At 49.5% G+C, this 18,009-nt stretch overlaps 1 protein-coding gene and 1 long non-coding RNA gene across 3 annotated transcripts in view; one reads left to right on the top strand and one right to left on the bottom strand.

Moving 5' to 3' along the window:
* The window catches only part of TNFRSF21 (TNF receptor superfamily member 21), a 31,353-nt gene extending 19,211 nt beyond the window's left edge, over nt 1-12,142 (bottom strand). The window contains exons 1-3 of one of the 2 annotated variants that reach the window (XM_062638455.1): nt 11,982-12,142; nt 5,764-6,418; nt 3,578-4,069 (exon numbers count right to left, since the gene is read on the bottom strand). In XM_062638455.1, coding sequence (XP_062494439.1) covers nt 3,578-4,069; nt 5,764-6,418; nt 11,982-12,035 — 1,201 coding nt within the window. In that variant the 5' untranslated portion in view covers nt 12,036-12,142. The remainder of the gene's footprint in view (nt 1-3,577; nt 4,070-5,763; nt 6,419-11,981) is intronic. The other variant, XM_062638454.1, reaches the window with a different exon arrangement.
* Nucleotides 12,143-13,312: 1,170 nt separating this feature from the next.
* On the top strand, nt 13,313-17,369 carry LOC134174018 (uncharacterized). The gene is made up of 2 exons (XR_009968468.1): nt 13,313-16,731; nt 17,141-17,369. It is a non-coding gene; the product is annotated as an uncharacterized LOC134174018 (long non-coding RNA).
* Nucleotides 17,370-18,009: the final 640 nt, after the last annotated feature.

Below are 18,009 nucleotides of genomic sequence, written 5' to 3'. Positions count from 1 at the left end.
CAGGTGCACTGTTGGTGTTGCTCTACCTTCTCAGCCCTGTGTAGATGAAACCTTGGGGCTCATCTACGTGTCCCTGTTGTGCAGACGGACATAAGGACACATGTGGAGGTAGGCTGGCTGCTAACTCAGGCTGTTAGTCATCACAAGCTCTTCCTAGACCTGAGCCATTTAATCCAGTGACAATTGTCGGCATTTGCTGCCCTGACTGGAATATATCCATGTTAAGGACACAGGTCTAGTTTTAACACCAGCCTCCCAAGCTACTGCTATTTTTATGTTTGGGTTGTTATTTAAGGCATGTACTATGACCAGAGAGAGCACAGGGCAGAGACACCAGTGCACGGGGAAATGAGGACAAGTGAAACGCCCCATGACAACAACTGCTGTTCAGGATTGCACACCTATCTCAACTATTTAAGCAAGCCAGTACAGCAAGTGCCTTCAGGGACTGGGCAAGAGTTTGAGCCACTGCTGCCACCCTAAAATCTGCCTCTTCAGGGAAGCAGCCCAACCATAGCAAGATGTCTTTGTTCCAGCACCTAGCAGTGCTAGTACCATCCTGGCCATGCTTCACCCAGAACTGATGGGCTTGAAGCAAACAGTAATACAATCTTCCAAAGAGGCAAAGCCTTGCAGGCCCATCTGGTGCATGGGAGGCTTGAGGGGTGCTGTTGCAAGGGCATCCACCCAAGCACAGCTCCTCCACACACAGGCTGTAGCACCTACGTCAGACCCTGTCTTCCCTTTCAAAGGTTAAAGCTGTTTACTGAAAGGATTAGGAGGGAGGAGATAGTAAACTAGGAAGAAGCTGGGGGGGGACTGTGTGCAACAACTACGCACACAGGATTTGCCCTGACGATAAGCGTGCCCCAACCCCTAGTTGGCATGGCCAGCCAATGTACAGGCAGGGAGGTCGCACTGATGTGGGTGCACTGCCAATACCAGACCCTGGGCCTTCACCCCCAGAAGATTTAAGCCAAACTGCTTGCCCTCCGCACCCCTAATGCAACCACAAACCAGGCTGATGCCCGAAGATGTGGTGAGCAGCTGTGGTCCTCACATATGGATGCTTTGCTCCAGCTGCCTACAATGGAGGGATCTGTGCTGGCAGTACCAGAGGGGAAAGATTTCCTCTCTGCAACAGCCTGAAGCCTATTCCTGAAACACTGCTTCAGGATGAAGCATGACTTGGGTACAAACACTGGTAGAGCAGCAGAAAGCTAAGCTATGACGCTGCAGCTCTGCAGTACATCTTAGCTGTACAGCCGGTTATTAAGTAAAAGGTCAATTTCTCCATGGCACTACATCTTCTCTCATTTCAAGTAAACAGCCTTAAGAGCCAGACATTTCAATAAGAAAATCAAAGAGGGATTTACGCACCACCATGGAGCACAGCAATTTCCATATCCGACACAACAGAGCACCATCACCAAGTAAGAACTAATGAGCAAGGCCCTTTCAGCTAATCATAGAATAAACTAGGTTGGAAAAGACCTTTAGGATCACCAAGTCCAACTGTTACCCCAGAACTGCCAAATGCAACAGAATTTGGGCAACACCAGAGCTGCACTAAAAGCAAGACAAAGCGTTAACTGGTTTGTGCTTGTCTGTCTGCCTTCATTGCACAAAGTTCAACTGAGGACATTCAGTGGCATGAGGAAGTTATGAAGCCACTCATGCCAACATGGAAACAGCGTGACTGCTGCAAGAATGACTGGGAGGGATGTGAAAAACTGCCTGGCCAGGAACCCACAATAACAGGGCAATTTGCCTCCAGACCTGAGAAACTTGATCAGATACTGGGCCAGTTTATCACCTAAATGTGGTTTTGCTTTGTAACATCCACCTTATTTCCCGAGACAAGGAGAAAACAAGTATCTTGTGAATTTGACGCACTAGCTGAATTCAGCTGTAAAGGATGACAAAGACTGGAACAATTCATCATGGGAAGCACAGGATGACCCATGAATTATGCTGTCCCTCAAAGGATGACAAGATCTGGGAGGTGGGGTTATACCTAAATGGGCTATACCTAAATGGGTTATACAACTCAGCCCCTGCTCTGACATGCTCCAAAAATCAGGAAGGAGTCAGAAATTCAACCAACATGTAATTAGGTCTTGGAAGAAAGAAATATTACTACAAGTTAGTAACAAGAAGCTGCTTTTAGCCTGTGAACCATGGCCAAAGCCATGTAGCATTTCTGGTGGTGCCCACAAATAAGGATGTTTAATAATGCTTGAAACTCCACTGAAGATCACTCACCATAGCCTCATGGACCATGCTTTGGGTACCACAGATTTTAGAGACAATAGAGTGCAGGTGTTATTGGAAAAAGTTACCACAAATGGAAAAAAACTCAAGAAACCTCATCTCAAGAATTCAAAAGATTTAAAAGGAAACTGGCAAGTAGCACAAACAGGAGAAGGCACAAAGCTAATTCCAACAAGATCTTACTGGTTCTATAAATGCATTAATGAAGGCAAACAAAGGGCATGTCTATTAACCAACTGGAAGGAGAAGAGAGTAGATGACAAGACACCCCTACTCAAAGCCTTCTTTGCTTTGTACTTAAGCACTCAAGGATGACTTTCAAAGACTTATCTTGTAAATCTTCCAATCTTTTTTTCAATCCATTCTTTATTTGCCTCCCCCCTTGTTAAATACTTTTCTAAAGGTTAACTGTGAATAGATGTTTAAGGTTGAACAACCTCAACCTAGAGTACAGACTTGTCAGTGCTGTCTACACAGGATAAGGGGGGCTCAAAATTGCCTCTATAGCTTTGCAAGGAAGAACCATGCATCCTACTAGGGAGATCACAGCTCCTTGGTGCTCATGTACATGCCATCATTAGTTTATCACTGATTTTTACAGATTTCAATATAATGACCACAACCGGGCATCTTTAAATCTCATCGAAAAGCTGACAGCAAGTCATCCACCAAAAGAAGAGAAAACATCACAAGGCAGAGCTTCCAGGAAGGCTTCACAACACTCATGGAGCTGTGACACAGCCTTTAAGGACAACCTTCCTGGCTCCAGCATGGGCAGAGGGCTGGGGACACAAGCCAGCAGTCAGGATTTAGGGTTAAGAACCTGAAACAGAGGCACTGCCAAGAGGCACAGGATGACTCAGCCTTCCAGAAACAGATGGGGTGAGGGGAAAAAAAGGAAGACATGAAAGACAAACAGACCCATGCCTGAGTCACCAAGAAAATAAGGAGTATGCAAAACAAGAAAAATGGAAAGAGGTATAGAGGGGAAGGAAAAAGAGCCTTCATTCAACATCCTTCTACCAAAGATGGTGGGAAGAAGGAGAGGAGCTGGAGTGAGTAGGTGCCATTTCCTCCATTAACCCTTCCTTCAGGAGCAGGCACATACCATGGGAAAAGGAAGGTGGAGAAGCCAAGGATGAAGAAACATCAAAGGAACCAGTATATGGGCTTTGTCCTCGTAACAAGACCCAGCAAGTCAGAAAAGATAAGTCACTGGATGTGAAGTCAGCCCCTCTAAAGCACCGCACAGGATAGTGAAGAGGACACAAACCCCCGTGGGCCCCCAGTCGCTACTGCTCACCATGCCCATTGCAGTAATAGATCCACTTCTCCCTGTTCTGTGTTGGGGTGGTGGACTTCTTCATAATAGCTTTTTCCACAATGGCACTGGGATCTTGCCTGGGTCCCTTCTTCAGAGTCCGTGAGCTCTTTCTTACGCTGCAGACAACAATAACCACCAGGACCAGCAGCAAGAAGAGGACGATCATCCATGGCAAGTGTTCGTTGATGTCAAAGTGCTGGTGGACGTTTGGTGGACCTCGCCGGGGTGGTCTGTATGGGACACTGGACTTCTCACCCCCCACCATCTCTAATGATGGCTGCTTCTCCAGCCCTTGGCTGGTCTGCTTGTGCCGGTAGCTCTGTGCCTGGCTGGTGGCACCTGAACCAGCAAGGGTCCCACCAGCACTATCTGTCTCGTTGGCTGAGGTTTCGTTGTAGTAGCTGGCCGCCATGCTGCTGGACATGTGTGGCACTGGAGAGGGGACAAAATCAGGAACTGAAGAGTTCAGACCTGAGAAAAGAAAACAGGGTTCAGTGTCACAGCACTGGAGATGCGATATAGCATCACATCACAGTCTCAGACCTGCCTGAGCATCTGCTTGGCCAGCAGACAGAAACCCAACGCCAGACAGCGAGAAAGGGAAGAGGTGAAATTGAGGTTTGACTCTGGGAACAGATGGATACGGTTACAAAGACAGGTTCAAGGTAAAACTGACCCTTTCTGGCTAAGACTAGTGGCAGCTAATTAAAAAAATGAGTTCTTAAAGGCATGCTGTCAATCTGTGTTTGTCCCACATTCAGTATTTCTGAAGGAGCTTTTTCTTTCTTAGGTTTACGAACATTAGTTTTAGCCCTGTTGTGGAATTAGGTTTTTTGGGGGCTGAAAATACAGGACAGTTTGGAGGCTTAGTATCCCTCTACCAGGTTTTATTAAGGAAGCATTAGCTTCTTTATCAGCACTGCAAGCAGCTATGGATGCCATCAACAACAAAACAGGTTCCTGTAGCAACAGAAGACACCAATCTTCCCCCTATGAGCTACTTTCCATCTTCACTGCGTTTTTTTATCAACTACCAGCTCTCAGGTCCCAGCCAGATGAGAAGCCTGGTGAGAAAAGGAAGGGCTGTTGCGGCAAAAAACAGAGCTTACTTTGGAAACTGAAGATCACATCTCATTCCATCTGAGCCAGAGAGTGGCTGTAACCATTAACCAGACAGTGCCTCTGAGTTGGTTACCCAAAACATTCTGACCAGAATGTGAACAGGGAAAATGCTTTAACTTTTACCTAATTGTCTACAGTTGACTTCACCATTCAGGGAACACCCCCTGTCCTTTCCCAATGACACACCAGTATCCTATCAAGGTTTGAAACCTAACAAGGAAGAGTCACTGGAAGTCTACTACTGTCAACACTTCCCTACCATATTTACCGACTCAGGTGTTCAGGCCATCAAAAGCTGCATTTCTTTCAATTAGAATGCCCTATCCAAGACACTGTAAGGAACTCCTTCCCAGGGAGAGCTGAGCACTGCCTCAAATAGGGTCCTCAAGCACCACTGCAACTAGCCAGATCTCAATAAAGACTATGATGATGTACCATTTCCAAATAAACAAGAGAATAGGCAATTTAACCTGGGCCTCCCCACCAGTGATAACTAATGGAAATCTTAGAGACTGAAGAAAAAATGCTATAGGACAGCCCAGGCTCCTGGACAGCTCATTTGGCAATGGTTCCCATTGAAGACAATACACCAGCACAGTACAGGGGGAAATGAAGCAAGGAAAACATGGGCATGAAATCAGTGAATTCATCTGAGAAGGAGACTGGTAGAACAAAACTCCTCTCCCCTCTGGGTTTTCCTGCTGCATCCCACCTCACATTTGCCACAAATTGACAGAGGCTTGAGCCAGCACAACACAGAGACAGGAAAAGAGGCTGGGGAATGTGATGTCCTTTCAATTCAAACAGTAGGACGGCCAGGAGTTCAATCATTACTACAGTCTCAGCGAAAATGTTACTAAATGTAGTTTAACACAAGCGAGGGCAATCTCATGCACTCCGGAGCTGCCTTCTGGCCAAGAAGCAAAAGCACCACCCACAGTTTAAAACAGGTTGCCCTTTAACAGCCTAAACCCAACCATGACGGAGGCAGAAACGCAATGCCACAATCAAAACCACATCTGTGGTTCAGTGGTGGACATTACCTTTGGGAAGCTGAGCGGTGGGTGGAGCTTTATAGGGCTCTTCACTCACTTCGGTACTGGACGAAGTCAAAGACGTGTTCGGGAGAGACGCTGGAGAACCACAGACATTGTCACTCTCCTTTGTCCCTGGCTTGATGACCACCATGTTTTTCCCAAAGCAGTCAGTGTATGTTTTGCACTTCATCACACTAGAAGGCACATCAGAAAAGGTACCACGAGGGCACGGCTTGCACCTAACGTCTTCTGTCTCAGTTCCTTTCTTGCGGACACCCCAGCCGACCGGGCACACCGTGTAAGGGATGCAGGTATCATTCATTTGAAACGTACCAGACAGGCAAGTGCACTCGCGGTCAGTCAAGGCAGTACAATGAGTTTTCTCAATCATTGGCAGTTCACAGGGCTTTCTACAAGGGTGGCACCGCTCTATGCCGTTCTCATGCTTAGTAAAGGTCCCATCTGGACAAGGGCTACACTCTCTTAAGGTACTCTTTGTACAATGTTTAGACACATAGGTTCCTGCAGGACATTTATCGCAGATCAGCTCTTTATTGGTGGCACGGTCGAGGTGGCGGTACTTGCCAGGGGAGAGGCTGATGGCATTCTGCTCGGAGGTCAGCTTCAACTGACCATCAGCGGTGCCAAGGAGCATGAGCAGCTGGAAGACAGACAGGAGGTATTAGTCAGCAACAGCATGAGATGGAACCCTCTCTGCCAGCGATCCTGTGCAGGGTCATGACGGATGTCCCAGAGCCTTGGGACCTTGGAAGTGTTACTATACCCAGGGAAGCAACCTCAGCAGGGTCAGAGTGGAAGAGAACCAGTAGCGGTAGCACCACGCTCTCCAGACACATCACCAGCTACAATTATAATCCCTTAAATCTGACACCATGGCTCTAGGTGACACTAAGCACCATTTACACTGCAACCCTGACAGGGCGGTAAATACCGCTAATTGTGTTTCAGCAGTACGTGCTACCTGCCACCCCAGGAGAATTCAGACCAGCTTTGCATTTCAAGGCTGAGGTTCTCCAGCACAAGCCAGGCGCTTGCCAAGAACACAGAAAACACATGCGGGTGGCAGCTCTGACCTGTAAAACTTTCCTCCTCTGTGTCTGTTAATCTGTACTTGTCCAAATAGTTACCTTTATAAATAACACAAACAGTGATGAAATCCAGGCTAGCAGCCACTACTGGGCTATTTCTCAGCACCTCTGTCCTTCCATGACTTTTAAGACCCTGTGTAGGGTTTGGTGAGACCACAAGGGACGTTCTGCTTTGAGCCTCCAACCACATCTGAACCCACTTTAAACTGGATGCATTACCAACAGGAGAGAAACTCGATGCTATTTTTAAGCAATTTGTGGAGATCAGTTCCTCACTGCATCAGATACAGGTAACAGGTCTCCAGTTTTTAGACACTAAACTGCACCCAGCTGGGCTTGGCTAGATGATGGCTACAAATCTGTTTATCTCCACCTATTCACAGTTCCAAGGCTTTATTCCCTCAATTTCTCTGCATCGAGGCTGTTCCACCCCTTAGAGAAGCTCCATCTACCAAGTTAGACCTCTGCTTCCTGCCAAAGACTTCTTGTCCACAGATTTAACGTCAGTTACGCCAGCAGAGACAAGACACTAAGAACAAAAGGCGTATCAAAAGAAGGGCTGACAACCTCACACAGCATGCAGCAATAGAAAGCACATTTTCAAACAGCCGCAGGCTGAGTTAGGAGAGGGAGAGAGGAATGAGCCAACGTTACCTTGAATTTCCAAAGGTGCTTTCTACACTGAAGGTAAAAAGACCACAGACCCCAACACTTTCCAACTGCACAGCCAGGCACATAAATCGCTTGGCTGTGTTACACAAGCCCTTGCCTCTTGCTCTGCTACCTAGTCTGGGCCACCAGCCAACAAAAATATATTCATAAGGAAAACCAAAAAAAGGAAAAAGAAGGCTCCCAACAACATGACTCTGCAGAAGACACATGGCAGCACAGCCGCAAGCCTCGCCGCAGCATTTTTGGTGCAGTCTCCTGCTTCCTGGAAACACACAGCACATTGCTGTTTCACCTGCTCAGTAATTTACAGCTCAGCATTTGTACAAAACACCTTGAGTTTTAGTGTTTTATTTGCTTTTCTCCCGGAGCGGCAACAATTACAGAGAAGGCAGAAGCAGGCAAGCCCGCAGGAGCTGACGGGGATCCTGCCGCGGCCAGGCTAATTACAGCACATCAAATTAAGAAGCAGGGCTGCCCCGGCAGGCACCAAAGGCTTACAGGAGGTATTTTATTTCTCCCCTCCCCTAAGACACGATTTCACAAAGCGCTCAGATGGCTCTAAGGAAAACTGCCCGCTGCCCCCCCCCCCCCCATCTTCATGACACAACCCTGCAATAGCAAACCAGATTCAGCAGGATGCAGCCGCTCGAGGTTGTATGGGGGGGTTACCTGTGTTACCCATCCTTGTCCCCGAGACTGCATCAAGCAGACAGGGTGTTGGGAGAGGCAGGGTACACAGCAGGTCTCCTTCCTTGCTGGGGATGACCTGCATGATGCTGTCTCAGATACCGATTTCTCCCTCTGCATTAAGCCAGATCTCAGGAATCCCACAGGCAACCTTGCATGTGCCACAAATCCCCCCTGTTCTCCCTTTTCATTTTCACCATCATTCCATCACTCATCTCGGTACCAGCACAGTAATGTACTGTACAAACCTGTGCCGGGTTTGGTTTTGTTTGGTTTTAGGTTATTGGTTTTTTTTAACCCTATCTCAATCAAAGCAGCGCTGGTGCTTTCAAATATCTCCAATTCTTCAGCTGCAGGCTGAAGGGACAAGCTTGCAAGCTTAGGGACAGCAGCAAGACCCCAAAAAGGGAGGCTAAGCAACGCTGAGCATCCATTATTTATTCAGTTTCACACTTCTAGTCCTCTAAAAAATACCCCAGCTGCTCAGGTTTCATGGCTGGCACCCCTCAGATATGTCAAAGAGGGGGCCAGGAGCAGAAGGATGTCTTTAACAAAAAAAGGGTGTCTGCTGGCTGGTCCCTCATCCTCAGGACTGCCCAGCCGTATGCAAAACTAAACCCTTCTGGTTGAGACACCCAGTTTCAGTGGTGAAAGCAGCAAAACAACAAAGCGAGCTCTGCTCAGCCACTGCACTTCAGTTCATTACTCCAATACTAAACAAAATGCATAGAGTAACAAGAAAAAACAGAAAAAAAGAATGGGCGCAAGACAACACTAATAAGCAGATTTGGTTTCAAGCAGTTTTGGTGCTGCTCTGTGTGCAGGAGCATGTCTCAACACTGAAGCCAAAAAGATCAAGCAGGACAGGACCAAAAAAAGCATCCCCAACTCAGCATCAACACCCTCACCACACTGGCAAAGGCATCTCCCACCCATCTCAACCTATTCCAACACATGGAGGTTTTATGGCACGAGGAAAGCAGATCAGGCTGGGTCAGGGAAATAGCTCAGACAAGGGCATCTTCACGTTCAAACGCTGCAAACAAACTCTCAAGCCAGCAGCACCCCACAGCTGATGTGGGCATGACCCACCATGCCGTCATCCAGCTTTATGACCCTATCTCAGTGGTCACATCTATGCCATGCCTCCATCACCCTCTTAAATAACTGCATGCTGCAGGAGAGACCCAGTGGGCAAATCACACAGTAAATAGCTTTCAGAGGACTACTAGCTTCCTGGGCACACAAATGGGGGATGTGGCTGGGAATGCAACAGCTCATTTGGGACCCGAACCTCCTCAGTGAGTCCAAACACCAGCAGAAAGTTAGTGGATCAACAGGTATTTGTGTCCTGAATGGGATGACACCTCAAGACAGTCATAGACTTGGGTTGTGTACAGTGCCACCCTGCTGCCAGCCCTGCAGAGAGGCAGCTATAAACCCGAAAAATAAAAGAAAGAAAAAATAAAGAAACCCAAGCAGCTAAACACAGGGCACCCCTGGTAGGGAAGAGCAGGAGAAGCACCAACAGTGCTAAATCTATGCTCTAGGAACCATTTCCAAGCAAACCTAGCAGAATTCGGTAGAAATGGCAGCAAGCTCCACGGGAATGCCTTGGCACAGGTCAGGTATAGGCTGCACAGCCTGCCACCCTTCCTGAAGGTTGCCTGCACCCCCTGCTAACCAGCACCAGGAAGTCACTTGTGACACTGAAAGAAGAGACAAAAACTGAAAAACAAACCCAGAAAGACAAATGAACTGTCCTGGAAGTTTTACGGTAACTTTGCAGGCAGAAGCAGCCCACCTCCTGCCTCGCTCACTGTAAAAAGGATCAAGTTACTCCAAAAAAGTTGCCTGTGAGGAGAGTATTGAAGAGCAAAGCAAGTTTCTACTTCTTGCAAAGCAAACCAGCTATTTCAGCTGCTTTGGGGTTTAAGAAAGCAAAAGTCCGGGACTTACCCTGCTCAGCAGTCCCTTTACTACATCTCGAAATACAAGCAGCCAAGCTTGCGAAAACAGCAGCACCAGCACATCTGGTCCCCATGAAGGAAAACTCAGCAGCTATTCCCTGAAGCCAGTGCAGACCAAGGCTCAAAAGCACCTCCGGCAGCCACAGCTGTGCTCCAAGCAGATGAAATCCCTCAGGCTCCCGAAAGCCCCCAGTCAAAGCAAGGTGACATCGTATTGGTTTGAGGCAAGGGCACTGAGGTAAATGGTGGAAACTACCTTGCAGCAGCCAGCGGGAGCCTGAAGCACTCACCAAGTGAGGGAAACCATGACCAACACCAGACTTACGCAACCTCTGCTGAGCCGCTATTGCTCAAAAAACAAGCGGCTAAGCGGATTCAGGTTTGCTGCACCAGCACGAGACCCACCAACTACTGATTTAAACACTTCCATCAGGCTGGAAAGACATTAATTCCTTCTAAGGACAAAAGGGGTTGCCCAAAATCCTGAAGATGAAGATGCTGGATGAAGAAACCCCTGTGTGGTGGCTATGGGAGCATCCTGCCAGCTCACGAGCAAACGGGAATTTGTCTTTACAGCCTGCTTGCTCATCCCATCAGCACACACAGAGCTTTGAGTACACGCGTGCACAAACAGCATTGGTGCTTGCCTGCTCATCTCAGATTCATTCTGCAAAACTGCCGTTGTACTTTCCTACACCGTTATGTCACACTTCCCCCGCTACCCTCCCACCCTTCCCTCCATACCAGTTACTCCCGACTGACCTCAGCTGGAGCTCTGTATCTCAAGCTCCCCATCAGCACCTCATCTTCCAGACACACAGCAGCACTCGCCTCTCCCAGCAGAAAAACCAGCAGTCAGGAGCACCCAGCCAGCACTGTCCACGGACCCTGGCTGCTCCACGACTGAACCCTGCTCCTTCAAAGCAAGGAGGCTGTTCCCCACCTAATGCTCTCCCAGCTTTAGAATATTTTCTGTTTGCACAGATTCCTGTCAAGCCAGCACCAGCTTGCTAAAATCCACCTTGAGTTCAAGAGCAAGTGCACTCCTCGGTTACACAACCCAGCCACAGCTGCTGCGGCGTGTGCCTGACACACTGAATTACCATCTCTTCCCAAAGAAACGGGACATAGCCATAAAGCGCTTGACTGGGAAGGGCCCTAGCTGGGCAGGTAAACCTGGAGGTGAACCTGCCGGAAAATATGTTAAGTGAGGACAAACGCCGGCAGTTTGCAGCTGTGAATTCTGTTGCCTGTCCAGAAGGTGGAGAAAAGCAGCTAGGAGGAGATGGATAGATGGATGGATCCCAGCCCAGTGCCAAGCAGTGGGAGTGGGACACGGGGGCAAAACACAGAGCTGCTCAGACTTCAAGGTGGGGCGCAGACCTGGGTGAAGGCTGCGGGAAGGATGCTGCCCTTCGCCCGCCTGCAGGGGACGGCGAGGATGGAGCAGGGGATGTCGCACCCAGCCGGTGCCCGCCGCAGGGCTGGGGATGGATGGCAGCATCCCCCAGTGAAAGCACAGAGGAGCACCCACACCGCACGGGCCGAAGAAGGAGAGAGGTGAGACACCCAAATACCTGCATACCCCCAAAACATACCCCTGCCTACCTGCACCCCCCCCAGCCAGGCAGCATTCCCCACACACACCCCTGAGCAGGAGGGCGGGCGGCAGCCCCGCACTGCAGCACGTCCCCACCCCGCGGACACGCGGATCTTGTGCCGGCGGCGCCGCTGCACTCGCGGAGCGCGCAGGTACAGAGGAGCACGGCACCCCCGCTCCACTCACCGTGAGGAAGCCGGCGAACACGGCGGCGCTGGGGCACGCCGCGGCGGCCCCCATGGTGGCGGCCGGGGCCGGGTCTGCCGCGCCGCGGGGCTGCCTCAGGCGGCGGGTCGCGGTGCCAGCGGCGGCCGGCGCGGGCAGGCGCCCATGGCGGGGCCGGGGCCGGGGCCCTGCCGCCCGCCGCGCTCCCACCTGCCTGCGGGGCCGCCGGCTGCGCACTGCCGCGGCGGGGCGGCGCGCACGTGGGGCGGCGCGGTAGGGCGGGGCGCTTTGTGGCGTCACCCGCCCGCGCAAGAGCGCTCTCAAGACCGCGCGCAAGGGCGCCCCCCCCCGCGCAGCGCCGCGCATTCCGTCCCGTCCCACCCCGCCTCACGCCGCCGACTTCCATCCGCGGCCGCGGAAGAGTTGCGCGCTGCCTGCAGGCGCCGCCATGCGGTGCGGAGCCTCGTCCTCCCCTTCCTCCGTGCGGCCTGCGCTGCGCTCCGCGCCGGCGGAACACTGCGCCCGGCTCTGCCGGGGGTATTAACGGAGCGCCGCTTCGCGCCGGGCTCCCCAGCTGGTTCACCGCGGTGACCCGCCGTCCCGCGGGGCTCGGGGCGATGTACACAGAGCTCCACTGGAGTGGTAGCACTGCCCTACCAGCCCAAATCATCCCTGTGCCAAGCATCCACACGCTGAGCGCATGAAAATCATGGAGTCACAGAATGGGTTGGACCTTACAGCTCATCCAGTTCCAACGGACTGGGACACCTTCCACTAGACCAGGTTGCTCCAAGTCCCGTCCAACCTGGCCTTCAACACTGCCAGGGATGGGGCAGCCACAGCTTCTCTGGGCAGCCTGTGCCAGAGCCTCACCACCCTCACACGGAAGAACCTGTTTCTAGTATCTAATCTAAATCTCCCCTCTTTCAGTTTGGAGCCATTCCCCCTTGTGCTGTCCCTACTTTCTCTTAATAAAAGTAGGGCCCTACGCAGTGTCATTGCCTCTGCTGCCTGGACTTCCACAGGATGACCATCTCCCACCCACCAGGGACTCAAGGGATGGAAGCACTGTGTAGGAAATGTGCTTGCTCCAGCTCTGCTGTGTGTGTTGCTTTGGCACCTCCCTCCATCATCCTCTCTGTAAATGGGGTAGGCATAGTTTCTTTTCCTTGATGAAGTTTTGCTTGGGTGATGCGAGCATGTAAAAATGGCAGGGTGGTGAGTGTTCAACACCATCACATTTTGGGTTGTGGTGTTATTTTTTTTTCTTTATTCTCCAACATCAGGCCAGATATAAGGAAGAAATTTCTCATTACAAGGGTCATGAAACACTGGCACAGGTTGCCCAGAGAAGCTGTGGCTGCCCCATCCATGGCAGCGCTCAAGGCCAGGTTGGACGGGGTTTTGGGCAACCTGGTCTAGTGGAAAGGTGTCCCTGCTCATGGCAGGGGGTTGGAACTGGATGATCTTTAAGGTCCCTTCCAACCTAAACCATTCTATGATTCTACAAACATGTAGCCCATTCCCTGTGATTGAGGGAAGTGTCAGGGAGCAGACACATCCCTGCATGAGTGAGGCTTAGCTGGAAATTGAGGGTGGCTACAGCAGAGACATTGCCCTCATGGACCATCCTGCAGTACCTGAACAGGGTGGGCAGAGCAGGGTGCTGGTCACAGCGTCTGTCGATGGCTGTGGCAAGTGATGGAAACAGGTCCAGGTCTATCCAGGGAGCCAAGAGTAGCAGGAGATGGAGCCAGAGAAAGAACTGGAAGGGCTCCAATGAAAGTCCAAGGTCCTTCCAGGAGACAGGGACAGAGATGAGGTTTCAGGGTGGCTCCAAGGTCCAATCAGGAGACCCAGCCAGAGGTGGGCAAAGCCTGGAGTAAGGCTGATCAGGGCCTTGAAGTTTTATGAAGGCACCAAATCAAGGCATTACATGACTCTGCATTGCTGGTTGCCTATGGAGGAAAACATTCAAATGCCTTATTTCCAGAGGCTGCAGAAATCCTTTTGGCCAATGGTGACCTTCTGAAGGCATCCTAAAGGCAGATGAAGTAAGGGAGGATTTCAGTGTCACACCAAAGTGAGCAGCACAGAACCCCCACGAATAACAGAAAGTCTCCCCCCCCCAAAAAAAAAAAAAAAAAGTAAAAAGAGGAAGAAAAAATGATGTTCTTGCTCTACAGGAGTGCAGGTTTCATCCAAACCTATCTGGAGCTTACAGGAATCCTCCTCCTGGTTTTAGGGAGGTTTGAATCAAGCTAGAAGGCTCCTCTCCCAGCCAAGGTGGACTTTTTCTCTCTGTGCTTTCCCCATATCTAAATTGGAAGGGAGCAACAACCCTTTGGAGCCTGGGAATGAGTCTGGAGAAGAGTTTTCCTCCCAGAGGTGGGGTTGCAGTGGCAGTACTGCTGTTCCCAGGGGGTGATAAGACAGATCGTGTCATGTGTAGAGGGAGAGGACCTTCCTCTACAGCTGGCTGTATTCAAGTGCTGCAGAGCCCTGCTTTGAGTTTTGTCTTCCCCTGGGGCCACCAAACCTGGGAACAACATGCTCTTCCCAAGAGGTCAGGGAAGGGGAGCCTCATCCCAGACAGAGATCATGATGCAAAGCAAGACCCAGTAAGGTTGCCCAGAAGGAAACCAGGAATGCCCATTGCTGTTTTTAATTCAAAATAAATGGGGCAAATAATAGGCGATAGCAGAACAGGTAACACCAGATTTTGGGATGCTGAAGGGGTTTTTAAGTTGGAAAATGTACAGCTTCCTGGTTAAACATAGGGCAAATCTTGCTCCACTGGTGCAGAGCTAACCAGAATGGTTGTGTCCAGGCTAGAAGAGGGTTTGAAATGCCCTGGCAGTACCAACGCACAGTGGATCCACCAGCAATGTGAAAGGCAGTGTTCAGATTGTATTAGGGAAAAGCAGAAAAGTAATCATCTGGAGGACAGAGTGACTCAGGGGACTGGCAATAAGATGGATCACGTTACTGCCATGGAATGGATTCCAATTAGTTACATCCGCTTTCAATTATTATTATTTATACAGAACCTAAAGGCAGTCACAGATTATCCAAAAATGTGTGGGCTGATCTGTAAATCTCCCTTCACTCCCCCCGTCAGCCCTTGTAATGACAAACACCAGTCACACTGCCTAGACTGGTTCATACTGGCTGCGACATAAATTGCTTATTAACATCCAGCTTGCTGCATCTCCACTTCTCTCATTCTTTGAAATGAAAATAGGGAAGCAAATGACTGAGGTTGGAGTTTCATGTTGCATTTTTGCTGGCAACAGCAGCTCAAGAAGTTCCTCCTTGCCTCCCTGCATTTCGTTCCATTTTTCCCCCCTTGTGCCACCCCATGAGTAATGCACATACAGGCCTCGGGGATCAGCCAGGTCAGTGAACTGTTAACTCTGTTAAAATGAACAAGAAGAAGGGTATTTTTAATCAGAGTTGGTGAACCTCGCTGCTCGTGTTGACCAGAGACTCCTTGGTTTTTGCTAAGATGGTGGCAGGAGTCTGAGTGAGTGATGGAGGGACATCCACCAACCTGGTTTGCCCCCAGATACCATCTTCTCTTTGATGGCAAGCCCTCCTCTCTCACAGCGAAAACCCAGTGGTCCTGCTTCATCATCTGAGGCTGTTTAAAGCATGTTCATGAGATTGGAGGAATTGTTTCACCGAAGGAAGTTTTGGGGGAGATGCTAAAGAATTCGCTACAGCACCGTAACTTGCTGAAGTTTTTAGAAGCATTCTGGGAAGTGATTTCTCTCCTCTTATTTGGAATAGAAGAAGCCAGGCTAATGGGGCAGACATAATTTACTTTTGGACTTTCTCATTCTCTGTACATTCTCTGTACATGGACCATTGCTTCCACATATCCTGTAGAAACAGAACATTTCTATGTTCTTTTGCTGTTATGGGAAAGCAGTCACTGTATGGGAAAATATGCAGCTCTGATTCATACAGAAACTACAGTTATCACTTGCATTAACATAAATTGGGAAGTTAAATCAACATAACCAGTAGACTTCCGTGGGTGAGGGAAAGGATAGTTTGGGTGGGAGTTCTCGCCCTTCTGGCCCTCCTTATGATCTCCAGGAAACTGGGGAGGGAAATGTCTACCAAGAGCAGATGGTCCCAGCAGGAATGTATAGAGATATATATACACACACATATATAAACACAGTGGTTTCTAGCAAGATCCATGGCAAATAGGGTTGTCTGCAGAAAGGTCTTTTGGGTTGTTGAGGAGAGATGAGAAAACATCGGTCTTCCAGTGTGAAACGGCAACTGAAAAAGAGCATGAGAACATCCTCCAGATCAGCAGACAGAGCAGCTCCCCTGTGGCCATTTGTCCAGACTGGGACAGAATGTACTTCTTGCCATCTTATTAAATGAGCTTTTCTCACCTTACACTGTGGGAAAACAAAATCATACTCTCCAATATAGAGCTAAGATGAGCCTGGGTATCCCTGTAAAGACTCTAGTCCCTACCTTAATTTCTTTTGCCAGCAGCAAGTCACTTTTATGTATTATATTGATTCCACTGACTGAGAAGCATCTTGAAGGAGAGGTGGTGTGTTATAACTGATGGATGTTCTGCCTAGGTAGCCCATGGGCAAGGAGCTGGGGATGGCAGCTGGGAAATGAAATGTGGTGCTGTTTGATCACCATTGTTCCTGAGCTTATCTCTTTTCTGGAAAAGGCCAGGGCACATCTGGAAAGCCTGTTTTCACAGAGGACCTCAAGAAAGGAGAAGGCAAGAGTGAGTGCATAAACACCACTTTAACCCAGTGCCCAGGGTAACGGCTGTGAGATAACCAGCAGGTAAGGTGGGGAGATGAGGCTGCACACGCAGCACAGCTGGCACTCCATCTTCACCTCTGGCAAGAAAGGGGAGAAGGGCATATGGGGCTGGCACAGCAAATCCTTTCCAGGTCAGTGGCTCGTAAAGACATTTCCTTTCTGCCCCCAGAGCAGTTACAGCAACGCAGGTGCTGTAAAGCAGAACAGTTTATCATCTCCATCTGAATGCATGCCAAGTTCAGTGCAGGTGGAGTAAGCCCAGCAGTCATGTCTGCACCTTTCAGAGGAAAAATGATGAACTGATGTAAAGTTAATGCTTCTCTCAGGGGAGGGTTATCCCTTTAATTATACAAAGCCTCATTCTGCAGAAGGTCCTTCAGTTCAGCTTGGGAGCAAGGCCCATGTTTTGAAGCCTGGAGTCTCATCGCAACCTCACCAAAACCACTATGACTCTGGGCACTTCATATACTTCCTGCTTCTCCTTGGATGCTAGTGCTCTTGAGCTGAGGCTTGAACGGTGCCTCACAAAGCTGAGCCTTGCTCTTAGCTGGAGCATCTTGATAGTCATGAAGTTGGAAATGAAAATGATAAAGATCATTTTTATGCATGTATCTGAAAGTCTTGCAGTGTCCCTAAACTTATATTGGAGAAATCAAAGCAGCAAATTAAGCATCATAGCTATGATCAGAGAGTTAGCAGCAAAGCCAAGAGCTACACATTAAGTAGAAGACAACATGTAGTCTTGCTCCTTTGAGCCCAACATGAATGGGATGGGGAAGTGGCAAGGGTGATGGGTTGGTTTGCAGAGCTTTGGGAGACCACTGCAAAACTCGGTAGGAGTTTCCCAAAGCCAGCTGCTTTCCTGGGAGGGTTGTGCAGTCTTGTACATTCAACATCACAAAAAGACACCCAATAACCCCCCTTGCAAATCTGTGATCCATGTTAGCTGTGGATGCAAGATCCCTGTTTTGTCTGACTACCTGGCATTCATGATGCTGGAGAAGAGAAGGCTGCATGGAGACCTCATAGCAGCCTTCCAGTATCTGAAGGGGGCCTATAGGGATGCTGGAGAGGGACTCTTCATTAGAGACTGTAGTGACAGGACAAGGGGTAACGGGTTAAAACTTAAACAGGGGAAGTTTAGATTGGATATAAGAAGGAAATTCTTTCCTGTTAGGGTGGTGAGGCACTGGAATAGGTTGCCCAGGGAGGTTGTGAATGCTCCATCCCTGGCAGT

This window comes from Pezoporus occidentalis, unplaced genomic scaffold, assembly GCF_034315485.1.
Source record: "Pezoporus occidentalis ecotype Australia unplaced genomic scaffold, CSIRO_AGI_Poc_V1 ctg57, whole genome shotgun sequence".
Classification (NCBI taxonomy): Eukaryota; Metazoa; Chordata; class Aves; order Psittaciformes; family Psittacidae; genus Pezoporus; species Pezoporus occidentalis.
This window is presented reverse-complemented; position numbering and strand designations above follow the sequence as displayed.